At 51.1% G+C, this 16840-nt stretch overlaps 1 protein-coding gene across 1 annotated transcript; it reads right to left on the bottom strand.

The window, feature by feature from the left end:
* Positions 1 to 815: 815 nt before the first annotated feature.
* Positions 816 to 14146, bottom strand: SMIM35 (small integral membrane protein 35). The gene is made up of 6 exons (XM_059405026.1): positions 13957 to 14146; positions 13145 to 13309; positions 12076 to 12109; positions 11280 to 11412; positions 10458 to 10605; positions 816 to 1231 (listed from the first exon to the last, which is right to left on the bottom strand). Exons 1-4 carry the CDS (start codon positions 14144 to 14146, stop codon positions 11313 to 11315), a joined length of 489 nt encoding a protein of 162 aa, XP_059261009.1. The 3' UTR covers positions 816 to 1231; positions 10458 to 10605; positions 11280 to 11312.
* Between the last annotated feature and the right edge of the window lie 2694 nt (positions 14147 to 16840).

Genomic DNA, 16840 nt, shown 5'->3' with positions numbered 1-16840 from the left:
TATGAGCTAACGGAACTTCCTCTTAGTAAGGAGAGGGGAAATGGACCAACGCTGACTGAAGAGGAAATTTCTATTGAACTGTGTTTTCCTGGCTTTCTAAATAGCTGTATCAAAGAGCCTGCCTTGTCTTCCCTGAAGATCTCTACCCCCACCCCAACCCCCTGGGAGGTACACAACATACCATCCCAGAATACACACAGTGGTGGGGTGAGGAGACACACCCCATGGCACACACTGCCCTGTTGGATGGGAGCTCTCACAACCCCACGTGGGGATCACAGAGACGGGCGCTGTGGGCTGTGGCCACCTGGGACAGCAAGCTGGTGGCCGTGAGAGGCAGGCTCAGGCAGTGAGGGCCAACTCTATGTAGCCCCAACCCAGAGGACACCAGGTAGTGGGAGGTGTGACTCATCCATTTCCTGTAGTGCTTGTGGGTTTCAAGGTTACTTGGAAAACACATCCACAATTTGAAATTAAATGCATATTTATTAATGATTCACAGCACCTTTCCTCACTATCAGTTTGATCTTAAATTCATCTAGCTCCCGTAAACATTCGACCCAGAGCAGGGTGGGGGGAGTAGAGCCAATAAACACCCTGACAAGGAAGGGTTGGGTTGGGTGGAATTAGTGTTTTAAAAAGTCTGTGAAGTGTGTAAACCTGGTGATTCATAGACCTGTACCCCTGGGGATAAAAATATATTATATGTTTATAAAAAATAAAAATAAAATAAATAAAATAAAAAGATAACCATGGCCAAAGCACAAGGCATGAGTCAGAAGGGACAAGGCAGAACATAGGGAGACCTGGTTGGAAGTGCGTGTAGTCAAACTTTCATTTCTTCAAGAAACATTTTAAAGCACCTACTGCATGCTGGACATGGTGCTTAGCCAGCCCTGGGTCCAGATGGAACAAAAGAGGTGCAGCTTCATGGAGGGAGCCATCTGGCTATGAAGATAAACATCAAGTAACAGACTAGCAGACACATCATTACAATCAGTGGTGAGTGCCATGAAAGGAACTCAGATGGGAAAATAAGGAACGGAGACTAGAGGCAAAGAAGCTGAAGAGGAAGTGGTCTTAGTTTGCTTGGGCTGCCATAACAAAATACCATCAACAAGAGACACTTCTCATCAGAGGCTGCAAGTCCAAGATCAAGGTGCCAGCCAATTTGGTTCTTGGTGAGGGCTCGCTTTCTGGCTTGCAGAAGGCCCTCTTCTCCTTTGTCCTCCTGGGAGAAAAAAGGGAGAGGGGAGAGGGGGAAAAGAGAGGAGGAGGAGGAGGAGAGAGAGAAAGAGCTCCAGCTAGGCAAGCACCCTGATCTCTCTTCCCCTTTTTTAAAAAAAGTATTTATTTACTTATTTGAGAGAGAGAAAGAGCACGCCCTTGAGCAGGAGACGGTGAAGGGGAAGAGAGAGAATCGCCAAGCAGATTCCCCACCTGCAAGGCTTGATCCCAGGACCCCAAGATCATGACCTGAGCTGAGACCAAGAGCTGGCCGCCCAACCAACTGAGCCACCCAGACACCCCTGTCATCATCTTCCTATAGGGACACTCATCCCATCATGGGGACCTGGCCCTCATGACCTCATCTGACCTCTAACAGCCTCCCAAAGGCCCCACCTCCTGATAATATGGACTCCTAATGTGCTTCCAGGCTTCCACATACGGATTTGGAAGGGGCACATTCATTCCACAAGGGGCTCACACAGTAATCCGATCCAATGACAATATTGAGCAGGGACAGCAGGAATGGAGACCAGGTGACAGATTCAAAAGACATTCTGCAGAGAGCGCTGGCAAGACTGAATGGCAGGCTTCAGGGAGAGAGGCACTGATCCCACTCCAGCATGGAGAGGAGGAGGAAAGTGAAATATGCATGAGGAAAGGAGACATGGAGAGAGGAGGTGGAGAATTCTGGTTCCCTATGACAAGTCACCCAAGGAAAAAGTCCTCCAGCATTGGTGAGGCAGGCTTGGCAATAGGGGAGAGCTCAGAGCTGAGGGTTCGGATATACTCCGTGTGCCCCACCAGATGGGAGAGCCCACACCTGGGTAAGGAGATGAGGACATGGATCTGGCACTGGCCACTCTCCCTGCTGCCCACCTGCAGTGAGAATACTCAGCTATTGACCTGCCTAGAGGAAAAGCAGACTACCATCTCTGTAGAGTGACTGGAGCCATGCCGTGCCCAGCACCCATCCAGCCAGGAGCCTCATTCATGCTGCAACCCACCAAAAATGTGCATCTGCTCCATACAGGGTGTAAGCTCCCAAGGGGACACGGGCAAGGGTGCCTGGAGCAGACTGGCACATGATTGGCAAAGGTCTGGGTATAGGGTGCCACACCCATACACCTCTACCTACACAGGGAAGGAGTAGTTGATGGAGGTCAGGGCCTTGTGATGGCCCTGGAGAGAAGAGAAACATTCCTGAGGATCCTGCTGCCTGGTCACCATGATGCTGGCAGTATTCCTTACCCTCCACTGCCTGACATTCCCATCTACCTGTTCCTAAGGACAGTTCTCAAAGGACGACCTGCATCAGAGTCATCTGAGGGGTGCTTCTTTTCCTGAGCATCTTCAAGGCCAGGAGTCTCTGGATGCTAATTCCCAGGGTCCGGCTTTAGTAAATAGGTTACAGGTGATCAGGTACAGGTGACCCCCTGCACACTGACTTGTGAAGCTCGCTCCTTTAGAGAAGAACTTGATGAGTTGTCTATTAAACTCTACCCTAGTCCATGCCTTTAAATGCCACCTGGATGCTGATGACTGTCCCTTTACTGTCCCTCTGCTTCCACACCTGCTGCCTTAGTCTAGTAAGGTATGATTCATATAGTATGCTTAGTCTAGTACAGCAGCCAGTGTGATCTTTATAAAATATAATTCAGGTCATGTTATTCCCTGGCTGAAAGCCCTCTCCTTTGTTTCTGGTCCAAATGAGAGGCAGAGTCCCAAGGAGTTAGTATCTGCCCACCCCCCACACACCACCTCCTGTACTCTCCCCTCTGCCCACCCTGCTTCAAGCTCATTGCCACCTCAGGTCATTTATTCAAGTGTCTTCTCAAACGCAAGCTCCTTGGGGAGGTCTCTAATGACCACCCTATCCAAGTATCCTCCCTGTCTCCACTGCACCCCTATCCCCAGCTTTTTTCCATCAGAGCACTTATTACCTGAAGTTTTAGGACCTCTTTGTGTTTATTTGCTCATAGCCTCTCTCTCCCAATAAAGCAGATCTTTCTATGAAGGCAGAGACTTTCTCTCTTTTGCTCAGTCCTCCAGTCCCACAACCAAGAGCCTAGTAGATGGTTTGTATTTGCTGAATGAAAGAGCAAGTAAAGGGGCGTCTGGGTGGCTCAGTGGGTTAAAGCCTCTGCCTTCGGCTCAGGTCATGATCCCAGGGTCCTGGATCGAGCCCGATGCGGGGCCCCGCATCGGGCTCTCTGCTCAGCAGGGAGCCTGCTTCTGCCTCTTTCTCTCTGCCTGCCTCTCTGCCTACTTGTGATCTCTGTCAAATAAATAAATAAAATCTTTAAAAAAGAAAAAGAGAAAGAAAGAAAGAGCAAGTAAATAAAGGAATAAGGGTAAGCTTACAAAGGTGTAAGCGCAGTCTTAGCCTAGATTGCCCCCCCCAGAAGCAAGAACACAATTCAAGGAGTTGTGGGCAGGTGGTTTATTTGGAAGGTGATCCCAGGGAACAAGAGTGAGAAACCAGGAGAAGAAAAAACCCAAGCAGGAATATGTTATCAAGCTGGTCCTGCTGGGAGCAACTGGGCCTTGATCCCTGGAGCAGGTAGAGGCCTCTTCCAACGGTCCCTGAGCACTGACAAGAGAAGTCCTGATCCAGCAGCTTCTGAGCGGGCTGAGGCTTCCCCCAGAGGTGTTAACACTCTCAGACTGCTGGTACAAGGGGCTGAACGGGTCCCCCCAGAACACAAGGAGCCAGGGCGGTTAGCAAGTGATGTGCAGTGAGCACTGGAGAGGAGATTTGTCAGCACGAAGTGGGAGCCCATTCGGAACTGTCTGGAATCAGGGGTGGAGCCAAGGATGAGAGACAGGGCACTGGGGCACCTGCTGTTCATGCTATGAGGGAGATGTTCCCAGGGGTCATGGGGGCATGGGACCCACCCAGGGGGTTCAACACACACTTTTTGGACTGAATTGAAAGGAATGAAGTGAGATTTATTAAATTATGCTAAGTGAGGTTCAGAAACTCTCCCCAAACTTGAGAGATTATAAGATCTGAGCCCACCATTCAAACCCAGGGCGACAGGAGGACCCAGGCAGTCTAGCAGGCCTGAGTGGCAGGATGCACTGATGGCCACAGGACCCTCACATGATGGAAGCATGCACCAGACACCCAGACTAATGGATGAATCCAGAGATAGGCTTCCATGGCAAGGCTGTTGGTCTGGAGATGCCCCACGGACAAAGAGGAAGAGGCAACAGACCCATGCAGTGGAAAGAACACTGGGCTGGCCCGGAACTCGGGAAATGGAGAAATCATCAGACCCAGGAAGAGGCTGGGCCGGTCAGGAAGGGCTGTGCTCCAGGAAGGGCTGCTGCTCCTCTCAGCTCAGCTCACTCAGTCATGTCCTGTCAACTCTGGGCCTCCGTCTTCCCAGCCATCTGCAGAGAGCACTCTTCAGTCTGACCTCTCCCTTGAATGCCCTGGGCATCCTGCTGTCGCTGAACGTACCACTGAATGTGCATTTGTTCCACTGTGAGCTCTAGAGAACAGAAACTTCCCTGACTGACCTCTGTATCCCGGTGTCCTTCACACCCAACTGAAGCCTAACATACAGGAAAGTGCTCGGTAAATGTGATGAAGAATGAACGCATGAACGAATGGATTCTTTGTAAAAAAAACCTATGAAAGGGGTTGAGGAAGTAGGATATCCAAGCATGACCATGGCAAGGCTGGCAATGGTAGCTTGAAGCTGGATTCTTCCTTGGGAGACATTAGACTGAGCCCAAAAGAAAGCAGGCTGAATGTAAATTTGACTGAAATTTTATTTTCAGGTCTGTCGTCTTCTTAGCTTAGTCATATTATACCATGATCATTCCTTTCCCTGTGATATTTACCCTCTAGCTCCTAAATATTGTAGGGACCCAGGGCTAGAGACCAAACAGGAAGTCTAGAGCAGCGAATGTGGTCAGGAGAGAAGGCAAAGGACCGTGAAAATATTCAGTACACGGTCATTCACTCCTTTAGCAAACATTCATTGAGCATCTGCCATGGGCAGGCCCTCTGAGGATATAGCAGGCAACAGTACAGATCCTTCTCCATGGGTCAGGACTCTGCAGTGTACACACACGCACACACACATACACAGGTGACTCCACTACCTCCTCCCCTGCCCCCTTCAGCCCTGTGGAACTGAAGTCACCCACGCTCTGCGACAGCATCACAGCTGGAAGGGAACTTGGTGTCCTCAAGTCCGACAGCAGCCTTACCCAAACAAGGCACCTGGCGCCCCCCCCCCCCCCCCCGCCGCCCCCAGCTACCAGGGCTACCACAGAACGTGAGGCTCTGTATATACTCCCCTCATCTCCTTCCTAATGGCTCCCTGCTTATACACGAAAAACCTTATCCTGAGGCTTTGGGGGAGGGGAAGAAAACCCCCATAGCCTTGCAGGTAAAAATCCAGGAGACAGGGACCCCACCAAGGCCATGGTCTCCAGCTCCGCCCCACCTGTTGTTTTGTTGGCCTGTTGCTACTCTGGGCAGACAAAACATTTTCACTTCTGGTCTCCAAATGTGAGAATTCACCAGGCCACTGGCTTCCTGTTTTGTACCAGATCTGCTTAAATCTCACTGCTTCTCGACAGCTTTTGATCACTAAGCAATTTTTTAAATATAGTAGTGATATGCCTATGTGCTCCCACTTTGGGGTTCTTAGACTCCTGGGGCAGAAAGAAGGCACTCCAGATGCTGGCCCCTGCATGGCCACTGGCATGAGACAACATCATTACCACAGGGGAGCACAGCCCTTCCTGACCGGCCCAGCCTCTTCCTGGGTCTGACCATTTCTTCAGAGAGCCATTAGACAGAAAAAGTCACTGTGGGGTGCTCTGTGTCCAGATCTGCATCTGATAACAGCTGCAGTGTTGCACATGATTGAGGACAGGCAGAGAAAATCAGAAGCTTTGGTTTTCAGAGCACCTAAGACTAGACCAGGGATAAAGTAAAGCCCAAGCTTCCCTGAAAAGACTGAGAAATATACAACATAATCTCCTGAGTCATTCCTGGCTATGGACAGAACCATATAAGCTACCATAGAGAACTCAGAAAAGGTAGAAGACCTGAATTTTGCCTGCAGAAAATACCCATCAGATAGGAGGGTGCACAGTTAATCTCAAGAAAGACTGGATGCCTCCACAGTGCCTAGCAGTTCCTGGCATATTACAGAAGCTGCATGAACAAATGAATACAAGGGAATACTCAATAATTCAGTTACAGAAGCCAGAGAGTATTTGTAATTAAAAGTGAGAAGACAGTCTGTCTGTCAGGTGGGCTGGAGGGCTCAGTCTGTCAGGTGTCTGCCTTCAGCAGGTCATGGTCTTGGGATCCTAAGACTGAGCCCCACATTGGGCTCCCTGCTTAGCCAGGAGTCTACTTCTCCCTCTCCCTCTGCCCCTCCTCCTGCTTGTGCTCTGCCTCCCTCTCTCTCTCAAATAAACCAATAAAATCTTCAAAAAAAAAAAAAAAGTGAGAAGACAACAAGATCCACCAGTCTTAAGGAAGTCACCCTGGGGAAGTGAAAATTGAGCTGGCATAAAGAAGGGGCAGAATTTGACGATTTGATGGCCAAAGGGGTATTAAAAAAATAATAAAAGGAAGAATAAGAAATGGAGCAGCAAGAAGCCCAGAGCTGAGGACAGGGCTGTTCTCACCACACCAGAGGACCCGGAAAAGAGATTAGAGGCCAGCAGGAGGGGCCTGCTTCCTTGGGGGCCAGGAAGCTCAGGGAAGCTGCGAACTTGGACAGAGGCTATAAGGGGCTGACATTTTAAAGAAAACCCATTCTTGCCTGGCCTTCAGCACATCATTTCACTGGCCCCTGATCCTCTGTCTCCTCCCTGTGAGAATGAAGGGAGCCTGCAGACAGAGCCCCTGCCCTGCACTCTAGTATGTGTTCAGCAAACATCAGTTTGCTGGTAAAGAAGGGTTTGGTTGGGAACGGTCTGGTCTTAGATGCTGGTTGGATTTATCCAAAGTCAAAGAAAGGCTAAGGAATAATTTGGATCCTAGACCATCAGAATCTAAATGAACTATACTTGTCACCTGTCACCTCCTAAGCGAGAAAGTATCACTATACTTTGTACTTGTATCTTTTGTTCAGTGAACACCTACTATATGCCAGGTCCTATGCTAGACACTGAGAATACAGAGATCTAAAAAATGGTACAGGGGTGCCTGGGGGGGCTCAGCTGGTTAAGCATCTGCCTGCAGCTCAGGACATGATCTCAGGGTCCTGGGATCAAATCCCATGTTGGGCTTCCTGATCAGAGGGGAGTCTGCTTTTCCCTCTCCCTCTGCCCCTCACCCTGACTTTGTTTCTCTCTCACTCTCTTTCTCTCCCTCTCTCAAATAAATAAAGTCTTTAAAAAAAAAAAAAAAAGCACAGAAACAGATAAGGTCCTTTTTCTCCTTCAGGTAAAGAGAGGAGCCTTGGACAGGTAATCTGATCCCTCGATATCCAGATGCTAAAATATATGCCCATGGTGGTGAATGACTAGCCCATGGCCCCAGAGCACAGCATGGCAAGTCCAGACCAGACTGTATTTTCCAGGGTTCCATCCTCATCCCACTAAGCCTGTGGTCAGGGTGCATCTGTGAGGCCTCACTCTCTCCTCAGGCCTCAATGCTGTCGGTGGCTGTGCAGCCTTAGGCAAAGCATGCTACCTCTCTGAGCCTCTGTCTCACCAGATGCAATACGCAGCCGGCGACGGTGCCCATGTCACAAGTTTGCCACAAGGTTCAAGCCGCAGTAACGCACACGAAAGCAATTTGCTCTCTGTGGACTGTGTGTTGTGCAAGCAGCTCCTGCTCCTTCTCAGGTCACCAGGGCATCTTTCTCCAGAACCAGGCGGCCTTCCATCACCACAGTGAGGATTCTGCTCCACTCAGCAGGCCTTTACTGAGTACCTCCTACGGGCCCTCCTTTTAACGGTTACTGAAGACTATGGGCCATAACCCTGCCCACAGAGGGCTCCCCCTGGCAGGGGGGGACAGCACAAATGGGAGAATCATGGCCACTTGCCATCAGGATCAAATGAGTGGTAACGAGTCTGGAGTCCTGGGGAAAGCCACAGGGAAGAGGACACTTGAGGCAACCATGAAGATGAGCTGTGGCTCGGGAGGGGTCAGCAGGGAGGGAGGTGGCATTCTGGGAAGCCCTGGCAAAGACACTAAAGAGGAACAGGGTAGCACAGGGACTGGGAGTGGGCAGCCCGGAGAAGTGCTGGCTCTCCAGACGGCCTCCTGGCTCTTGGGGCCAGGGCAAAGAAGAACAGCTAAGAGGGGAGGGTGGGTTTAGGGAAGGTGTTGGCATGGCCATGGGTTCTACTACCAAGCCCAACCAGACCCGCAGCCAGATCTCCAGCCACCTGTTCCCTAATCATCTCTGAAGCTCTCAATGAAAACATGTTGTATCCTTGGGAAAGGCCTGGGGTGAAGGGCAATGGTATGTTCACCAGCAGGACTGAGTGCGGAAGTCAGGAAAACAAGAAGGAGGTGCAGGGGACAGGGAACACGTCAGAGGACCCTGAAAGAGGAAGTAGCCCAGTCTCGGTTCCGCTCCCAAGGATGGGAAATACCCTCCATTCTCCCAGCCCTCAGCAGCTGTCCCTGTGTCCCTACCTGAAGCCACCAAACCTGGGGCGGGACCATCTGGGCCCTGGGCCCCATCCTTTCAAGTTTCCCCAAGGTCTCAGAGTCCTGAGCATACTCAGGGAGCGGAGTAGCCCCCTATGGGCTGCAGCCCCAGGATCCACACTGAAAGGGGCATCATGGAGAGTTTCGCTGAGCCTGGACATCCCATGGGTTAAGGAATGGGGCCCAGCCCTCAGCACTGAAATCCAAAGAAGGATGTCAAAGTCACCCCATCCCCCCTCCTCACTGCTTTCCCAATAAAGCCTTCAAGAGAGAGTGGGATCCGAAGCTACGGGGGGCTCTGCCCCACACTCACCAACTCAGGGATAGAAATACTGGGGCCCAGATGAAAATCTCCAAATTTAGAGATTTGGTTTATTAAGTCAGAGCCTGGCTAAGTCAGATGCTGGGAGAATGGCCCCCCAGATCCTGGCAGGAAGTGAGGGGGTAGGGGCTGGTAAGGCCCCTCTCCTTTCTCCCTTCTTCCCTTCCTCCCTCCCTTCCCCCTACCCTTTCCTTTCTTCACAACTGGCTAGAACCCAAAGCAAGAAAGAAACCAGGCTCTGGGGAAGTGAGGATAGGAAGATAAATACTAAGACTTCTGTCCTCCCCACCCATCACTGTCCTCGGCTCCTGCATCTTCTCAGCCTTGGTACTGGGACATGGGCAGGTAGTTCTAACTACAGGTTTCAGCAGGGGCTGGGCCCCTGTCAGGCCCGGCTCCATCCACAGCTGCCCTGAGAGTGCAGTCTCTCTGGATGGAATAACAGTGCATTAAGGGCCTACTAAGACAACATCTGGGTGTGGATACCACAGCAAGGCAGACCAGAGGAAAAAAACGATGACTCACAAGGCAAAAAGTGCTGCTGTCCACCAACCTACATGTGGTTCGTGATTTCCCTTGTGCATTACCTAGTTGTTTTTTTTTAAGCCTGGCGTGGGTCCCTCCCTGACTCCCACTATTTCTAGTCTGCCCTCCCCATCACAGGGCAAGCCTGGCACAGGAAATGCAGAACACAGGGAGACTGAGCTCTCTGCCCCCGACCCCTGCCCACCCATCACGGAAGCCTACAAAATAAGATTGTATTTCTAGACTGTTTTAAGCACTGACCTCCAAATGGTTTGGGAGGCACTGCGGCTGGTCAGCGGCAGGGAAAACAAAGCCAAGTGGTAGACAGAAGTGTGGGGAGGTTGAAAGCACCAGAACAAAGCAAGAGAATGGGACAGGGCAGGGCAAAGGCCAAGATCAGTCTTCAGCTCTTAGAGGAAGTTGGCTTCTGGTAGGAAGGTTAAAAACAGCATCTGGAATCACCTCCACTCCCACATGACTTTGCCTATTAAAGATATGACTGGTTTTCCGACCTCTGGAGTCCGCCCTTCGAGGGGAAGTGCCTGGGGATGTCCCGTGGAGAGCTCCCCTGTGGGGCTGCAGGCCTTGCCTACACTGGGCTGAGCTGGGAGGCCTTTGTTCTCCAGGACACCTGGAACCCCTCCCCAGGCTCAGGGTCTCCTGGGAACCAGTCTCTACTCCTGGGCAAATGACTATCTTTTTGTTTGTAGGAGAAAGCCAGTGCTACCCTACCAGACTCTGTCCAGAGAACCTCCTGGGGGTCCTCCTGCTGCAGGCCTATGGTGCACCTGGAGTGACTCCTCATCATCCACAAGACTCCAGAGGTTGAAGGCAGCCCGGGGAGCCCATGAGGGGCAGGTGCCTCCCCAGGAGCCTCCTCCTGCAGACAAAGAAAAAGGAGAACAACTAAGATATGAGGCCTGGAAAGGATTCCTCTAAACCACTGCATCTGGTGAGGCTTCTCTCAGGCCAGAAGAGAAGCTCAGATCCCCTCATGGGGATCCATGAGGGATTCTGGAGGGAGAAAGTGGCTGGGAAAAAGCAGCTGCTATGCAGAGAGGGGATGTGCTTGAAGGCGGGAGGGGTGGAGTAAGGGGAAGGAAGGTGTGACCCAGGGGTCAGCTGGCCATGAAGCAAGGATGGCTCCTGGGCCTTCCATTCAAAAATGACACTCTGGAGTGATGATTCTTGGAGAGAGTGGCCATCTAGAACCTTTGATTCACAGCAAAGGGTTGAGATAGAAGCTTGACTCTAGAAGCTGCTACCTGATTAGAAATCTTTCCCCAGGAAAGAAAGGCAGGACGTGGACTGGGTGCCCAGCTGGAAAGGAGCAGTCTGCTGCCAGCAGGTGGTGAGGACAGCATGACCCTGGGCCTTGGCGCCTGAGATCATCTCCCGTGGACCCACTCCTGAGAAGTGGGGGCGGGGGGGCAGGGAGGAGATGAAGCGAATCATCTCTTGGGTTCCAAACAGTTCCTGGTGTTAGGCTTGGGCGCCTGTGCCATCCGAAGACCTTACCAGGGGATCATATTTACTCGGGAACTCACCACTCACCTCTCCCGGGCTCCGGAGCCTGACACTCCCCCATCAGACTAGCCTGTCGGAGAACTTCATGTAGCCACCATCCGAACTGCTGACATGGCCACTGATGGTGAAAGGTGGACCCACCTCCAGCTCCTTCAGGTTCCTGAGAAAGATGATCCAATCAAGTCTTGGGGGGCTGAGAACCTGGACTCTCCTTGGGAGCCCAACTCCCTAGGCCAGAGCATGGGAAGAACTTCCTGGCCATGGCTCCTCAACCAACCCATCTTCCAGAACAGGAGTTGGCCCACGTCTCAGGGCCAGATGAAGAGCAGGCCCACCTGGGGGCAGCGAGCAGATAAGGGGGCTGCAGGAGCATTTTCTGAACCCCACTCCCTAAATCCCTGATGGTCTCCACTTGCTCCTCTCTTCTGACACTACATTGTGCCTGAGATGATATTATTTGTAGTCAAGTCTGTGTCCACCACAGACACTGAAATGCTTAAGGACAGAGACTATGTACATCATACCCCCTAGAAAATAATACCACGATACCTGCAACAATAGATTCTTCTTGAGAAAACTATGAGTAGCTAACAAAGGTATGGCTGGTCCCTGTCTGGGGGCAAATGTTAAGAGGATCGCCATCAGCAGGGTTTCCCATAATCCTGGCCATGCTCAAGTTTTTATTCATGGTACTTTCTAAATAGACCCCAGCTCCTTCCTTTACTCTTGTTTGCTTAGAAGCATGGGGAGGAGACAAGGAAGAGAAACAGGGCATTTGGGCTCCATACCTAACCTCACCCAGATCTGCTCTGAATCTACTCACCTGATCTGGTACAAGTTGAAGACAAAATTAGGCCCTAGAAAGACAATCAGAAAAGAGAGGGTTAGTACCTCCAGGGAGACCAGTCCATCACGTTTCTGGGAATATCTGGTGCTCCCTCGCCCGATCTGGGAGGAGCAAGGTGGCTGGGTTGGACCTCAGGATGCTGTGGGAGGGTCCCAAGCTCCTTCATTGGCTTCTGCCTGCCACACGCCCATCTTCCCAGAAAGAACCACCAGCTTTTCGGGGCAGATCCTGTGGCTAGGAATCCCCCCTCCCCCGCCTTTAAGGGATTCTTAAAGGATGATTTGCCCTAATTGCCCTGGGAAAGAGGCAGTCCTAGTGTAGAGCCCAAAAGAAGCAGACCTGGGCTTGAATCCAGACTGTACCACTCTTGAACCCTGTGACTTCAGACTTCTTGCTCCATCTATAAAAAACTAAGAATTCTAACCTTACTTGGAGTGTTAAGGAAAATCCTATTAGGCAAAGTACACTGGCACATAGTAGGTGCTCAGCAAACATTCATGGAAGCCATGGAAGTCAGCTGCAGGTCAAGAAATGCCTTCTGCCTCAGGGGATCCCAGCACGCCCTGCCAGCTCTCCCAGGTCCCATGGGAAATGCCGATATGGCTCAGAGCTGGGAGGGCAGCAGCAAATTCAGGGAGACTCCCAGGCAAGTAGAAGCTGAAGCAAGCTTCGGAAAGGGCCCCAAGACCCACAGGCAGGGCGAGGGATGCACAAGGAGCCAGAGTGGGGGTCCCCTGTCCAGCCTGGCCTCGAGGCCCATGCAGGCCTTGGGGATGGACTCTGGTGGGCTCTGAAGGAAGAGAGAGACAGCCTCTGGCTGGGCAGGCAGAGACCTCACTCCCTCAGTCAAGGCCCAGTACCCCACCCTCAACCATTCGAGCGCTCTGCCACCCCCACTCAAGTCTTCAACCACTGCAGCCACCACAGGAAATATTTTTGCATGATACCATGCTGAAGGGTGTGCAGCCCCACCCAGCCGTGCCCACTGCTAGAGGAGAGGAGGGGCAGGCCAGGGCTGGGCTGGCGGGGTCCGGCACTCACTCACCCTCCCAGCAGTACCCACGCTGGTACCACTTGGCCAGGCTGTAGCCCAGGATGGACACAAGCAGCAACGAGAGTCCCACGCCGAGGATCAGGCCCAGGGTGCTAATGGAGTCCTCACCTGCAGAAACATGGCCCCCTCTGTCGGCTGCCCAAGTCTCCTTCCTCCCTCCCCACTGCCATCAACATGACGGCTCCCACTAAGATAGCAGCATCAGATACCCAAGTTTTTAGTGTTAGCTTGTTTATCCAAAGTCCCAGTCCTTGACCACAGAGGTAAACTGGAGCTGGGAGGGCCTCCTGAAGCCACAGGCCTTCTGCTTATTGGAAAATGTGCTGCAGTTTGGAGGAAGAGCCTAGAAGGTCTCTCCTCAGCCTTGCTCAGTGGTCAAGGGCAGCCTGGAGGCCCCAAGAAGGGAGACCAGAAGATCCTTAGTATCCTCCCCACAAGCCCGGGGACTAAATGGCAGGGTGTTTACTTGTAAATTCTGTTGCCGCTTATACATATCATTTCTTCCCTTTTTGTGGTATGAGCTCTTAGCTAAATTTATATTTTATTTGTAAAGCCAAACCAAGGTAGAAAGGGAAGGAGGAGGGATGGTGGGGGATCGAGGAACGGGGAGAGGGAAGGAAAGAAGGGAGGTGAGGGAAGGAGGGAGGCCGGGAGAGGCAAGAGGAGGGGAGGACGAGAGGAGAGGGGAGGGGAGGGAGATTGGACCTCTCCAAGGAGATGAGATGGGCCTGAAGCTGAACCAGCAGCAGAGAGGGAAGCCAGCAGAAAGAGGCTGACAGTGGGGGCACCATGGAGAAACCCACCTGGCAGGCCAGTGAAGGAAGAAGAAAGCCAGCACCACTCCTGCTGGATGAGCACCAGGAGGGTGCAAGAATCAACTGATCCCCAGCTCTGTGGCCCAGGGTCCTGGGGCTCTGGGGTGCTGCCAGGGGGCCAGGAGGCATAGTGGTTAGCCTTCAGCACAGCAGATTTGCTTCCAAAGCCCAGGCCCATCATTTGCAAAATGTGGGACCTGAGCAACTCCCTTTCCCTCACTAGACTTCAATTTGCTTTTATGGAAAATAAGCATGGTAATAAATACACGCAGACTTGCTATGCTGATTAATGGCAGTGCATTGCAGAAACTAAGTGTAGTACATACACTAAGTGTATACAATGTGAACTACAACAGTGTTGCTGTTGTCATTAGTATCACACGGTGTGACTGTCCTTTTAAAATATTTCACAATCTCCCCTGCCCAAGCCTTTCCCTCCCCCATGCCCCTTGGCCCTTCTTCCCATGAAAGCATCCCAGCAAAGCATGTGAGTGCCAAATGCACAAAGAAAGGGTCTGTCTTCCTACTTTTTGATTTCAAAAGCCCAGACCCTTAGCAAAATAGAAAGTATTCACAACTTAGACAAGAGATGAGCCAAAGCAAGACGGCCTTCCTCGTCTTACTAGGAAAAAGATCTCCAACCTGGGGGAGGAGAGGGAAAACAAGAGATTAAGAGAGAAGTAGGAAAAAAGCATTGAAAACATTGAAAAAATTCCAGTGGGTCCCAGAGAGGAAGACTTCATTCTCTGATCCAATGTTGAGCCCTGAGGAGGCAACAGAACTTCCAGGCAGAGCTATGGGACCAGAGAGCTGGACTGAGCCCCAGAAAGATAAGAGCACAGGAAGGATGGCTGCAGGGAGCACTGTGGCAGATGGAGCCTCAGACTGCCTTGGAGAGCTGCTGTGCCCTCTCATGGCATGCAAGCAACCAAATGATATCTAGCCCCAGGAGAAGCAGGGAAGTCACAGAGAGACCCTCTCAACCACAGAGAGTCACACAGCTGGGATCTCGGGACATCTCTGCAGCCCCCTTCCTGGCTGAGGCTCAAAGCCCTCTCCAGATGATGGCCATTGTCATGGGTATCCACATAAGCACATGACATCAGGGACTATGCACCCTTCCCGACTCCTTACATCCCCAAGAGATGGGGGGTGCAGGGATCCCCAAAGTCACTAATGGCATCTTCTCTGTGCCAGGCACTTTTTCTAGACCCTTACCTTATAGCAATAAACAAAATTAAAAAATCCCTGTTCTCGTAGAAATTACATACCAGTGGAGGGAGACAGACAACAAAGAAATAAACTGTATAGCATCCTGGAAGGGGATTCATGGTAGTGAGAAAGAAAGAAAGCAGAGGAAGAGATGAAAAGCTCTGTGGGGACAGGAGTACAGTTTTAAATAAAGCAGTCAGGGACGGGCTCGAGAAGAAGGTGACAGTTGAGGAGAAGGCCCCACAGGAGCTGAAGATATGCCATGCAGGCGGCTACAGCAGAAACACGCTGGGCAGAGGTTCCAGGAGCATTGAGGAGCCCTGTGTGAAGTGGGGGGGGGGGGGATGAGGGACAGCAGCAAGCGACGGGTAACAGGAACCAGCTATGATAGTGTATAGTGAGTAGAAAGCAGTACGGCAGTTTGGGTTTTCCTCTAACCAAGAAGGGGTCGCGAGAGATTCGGAGCAGAGGAATGACATGATGCCATGTATTAAGAGGACAGTCCACTGGCTATTATGTTAAGAACAGGCAATGGGGAGGGGGATGATGATGATGAAGGGAAACCAGTCAGAGGACCACGGTGAAGCTCCAAGCAAGAGACGCTCACTGAGGAAAGCATTGCAAGAAACAGAGAGGTTGAAGTCCAAGAGACCATCTGTGTGGGTCACAGAGAGTGTGACAAGAACCCAAGAGCTCAAGTCTTCCCCAGTGATGACGGGGGGTGACTCGCGAGTGATGGACAGATGACTCAACAAGGCACGGGAGAAGTATCTGCAGTGCTGGTGGAAGCTGAGGTTTTGAAGGGTTTCATCAAAGAAAGTACCAGAAGGAAAGCACCAGCAGGGAAATCACAGGTCTTCTGGAGATCCAGCTGATGAGGGAAGGAGGTACACCAGCTGTGCTGGCTACCATTTTGTCCTCACCCACAAAATGGTGCCTTCTGGCTGAGGTGGATTTCAGACACACGAATTACTCTATTTCACACCTCTTTATCTTCCTAGGCCACTCTTTAACTAATATCCTTTTTTTTAAAAGATTTTACTTAGTCCCTTGAGAGAATGTGAGAAAACAAGTGGGGGAGGGGCAGAGGGAGAAGCAGACTCCCTGCTGAGCAGAGAGCTTGATGGGGGTTCCATCCCAGGACCCTGAGATAATGACCTGAGCCGAAGACAGATGCTTAACTGACTGAGCTACCCAGGCACCCCAAGGTTTTATTTATTTGAGAAAAAGAGAGAGAGAGACTGAGAGCAGGGGGAGGGACAGAGGAAGAGGGAAAGCATCTCAAGCAGACTTCGTGCTAACTGAGGAGCCCAACATGGGGCTCCATCCCACAACCCCAAGATCATGATCTCAGCGGAAACTAAGAGTCAGATGCTTAACCACCCAACCGAGCCAACGAGGTGCCCCATCTTTACCTAATATTCTTTACTTAATCTTTACTTAATTCTCCCTTTTGTATACCTTTGCATTTCTTATACATCACACACACAAGAAGTACACAGATTAACATGATAAATATCCATGTGCCTACCATTAAGCTTCAAAGAATTCAAAAATTCCAATATTACTGCTTATTAACTTCAGAATAGCCTTCTCCTACCTCTCCAAGTAACTGCCCTCTCAAATTTGATGTTTTTTATACCATATATTTTTAAAATTT

This window comes from Mustela nigripes, chromosome 1 (assembly GCF_022355385.1).
Source record: "Mustela nigripes isolate SB6536 chromosome 1, MUSNIG.SB6536, whole genome shotgun sequence".
Lineage (NCBI taxonomy): Eukaryota > Metazoa > Chordata > Mammalia > Carnivora > Mustelidae > Mustela > Mustela nigripes.
This window is presented reverse-complemented; position numbering and strand designations above follow the sequence as displayed.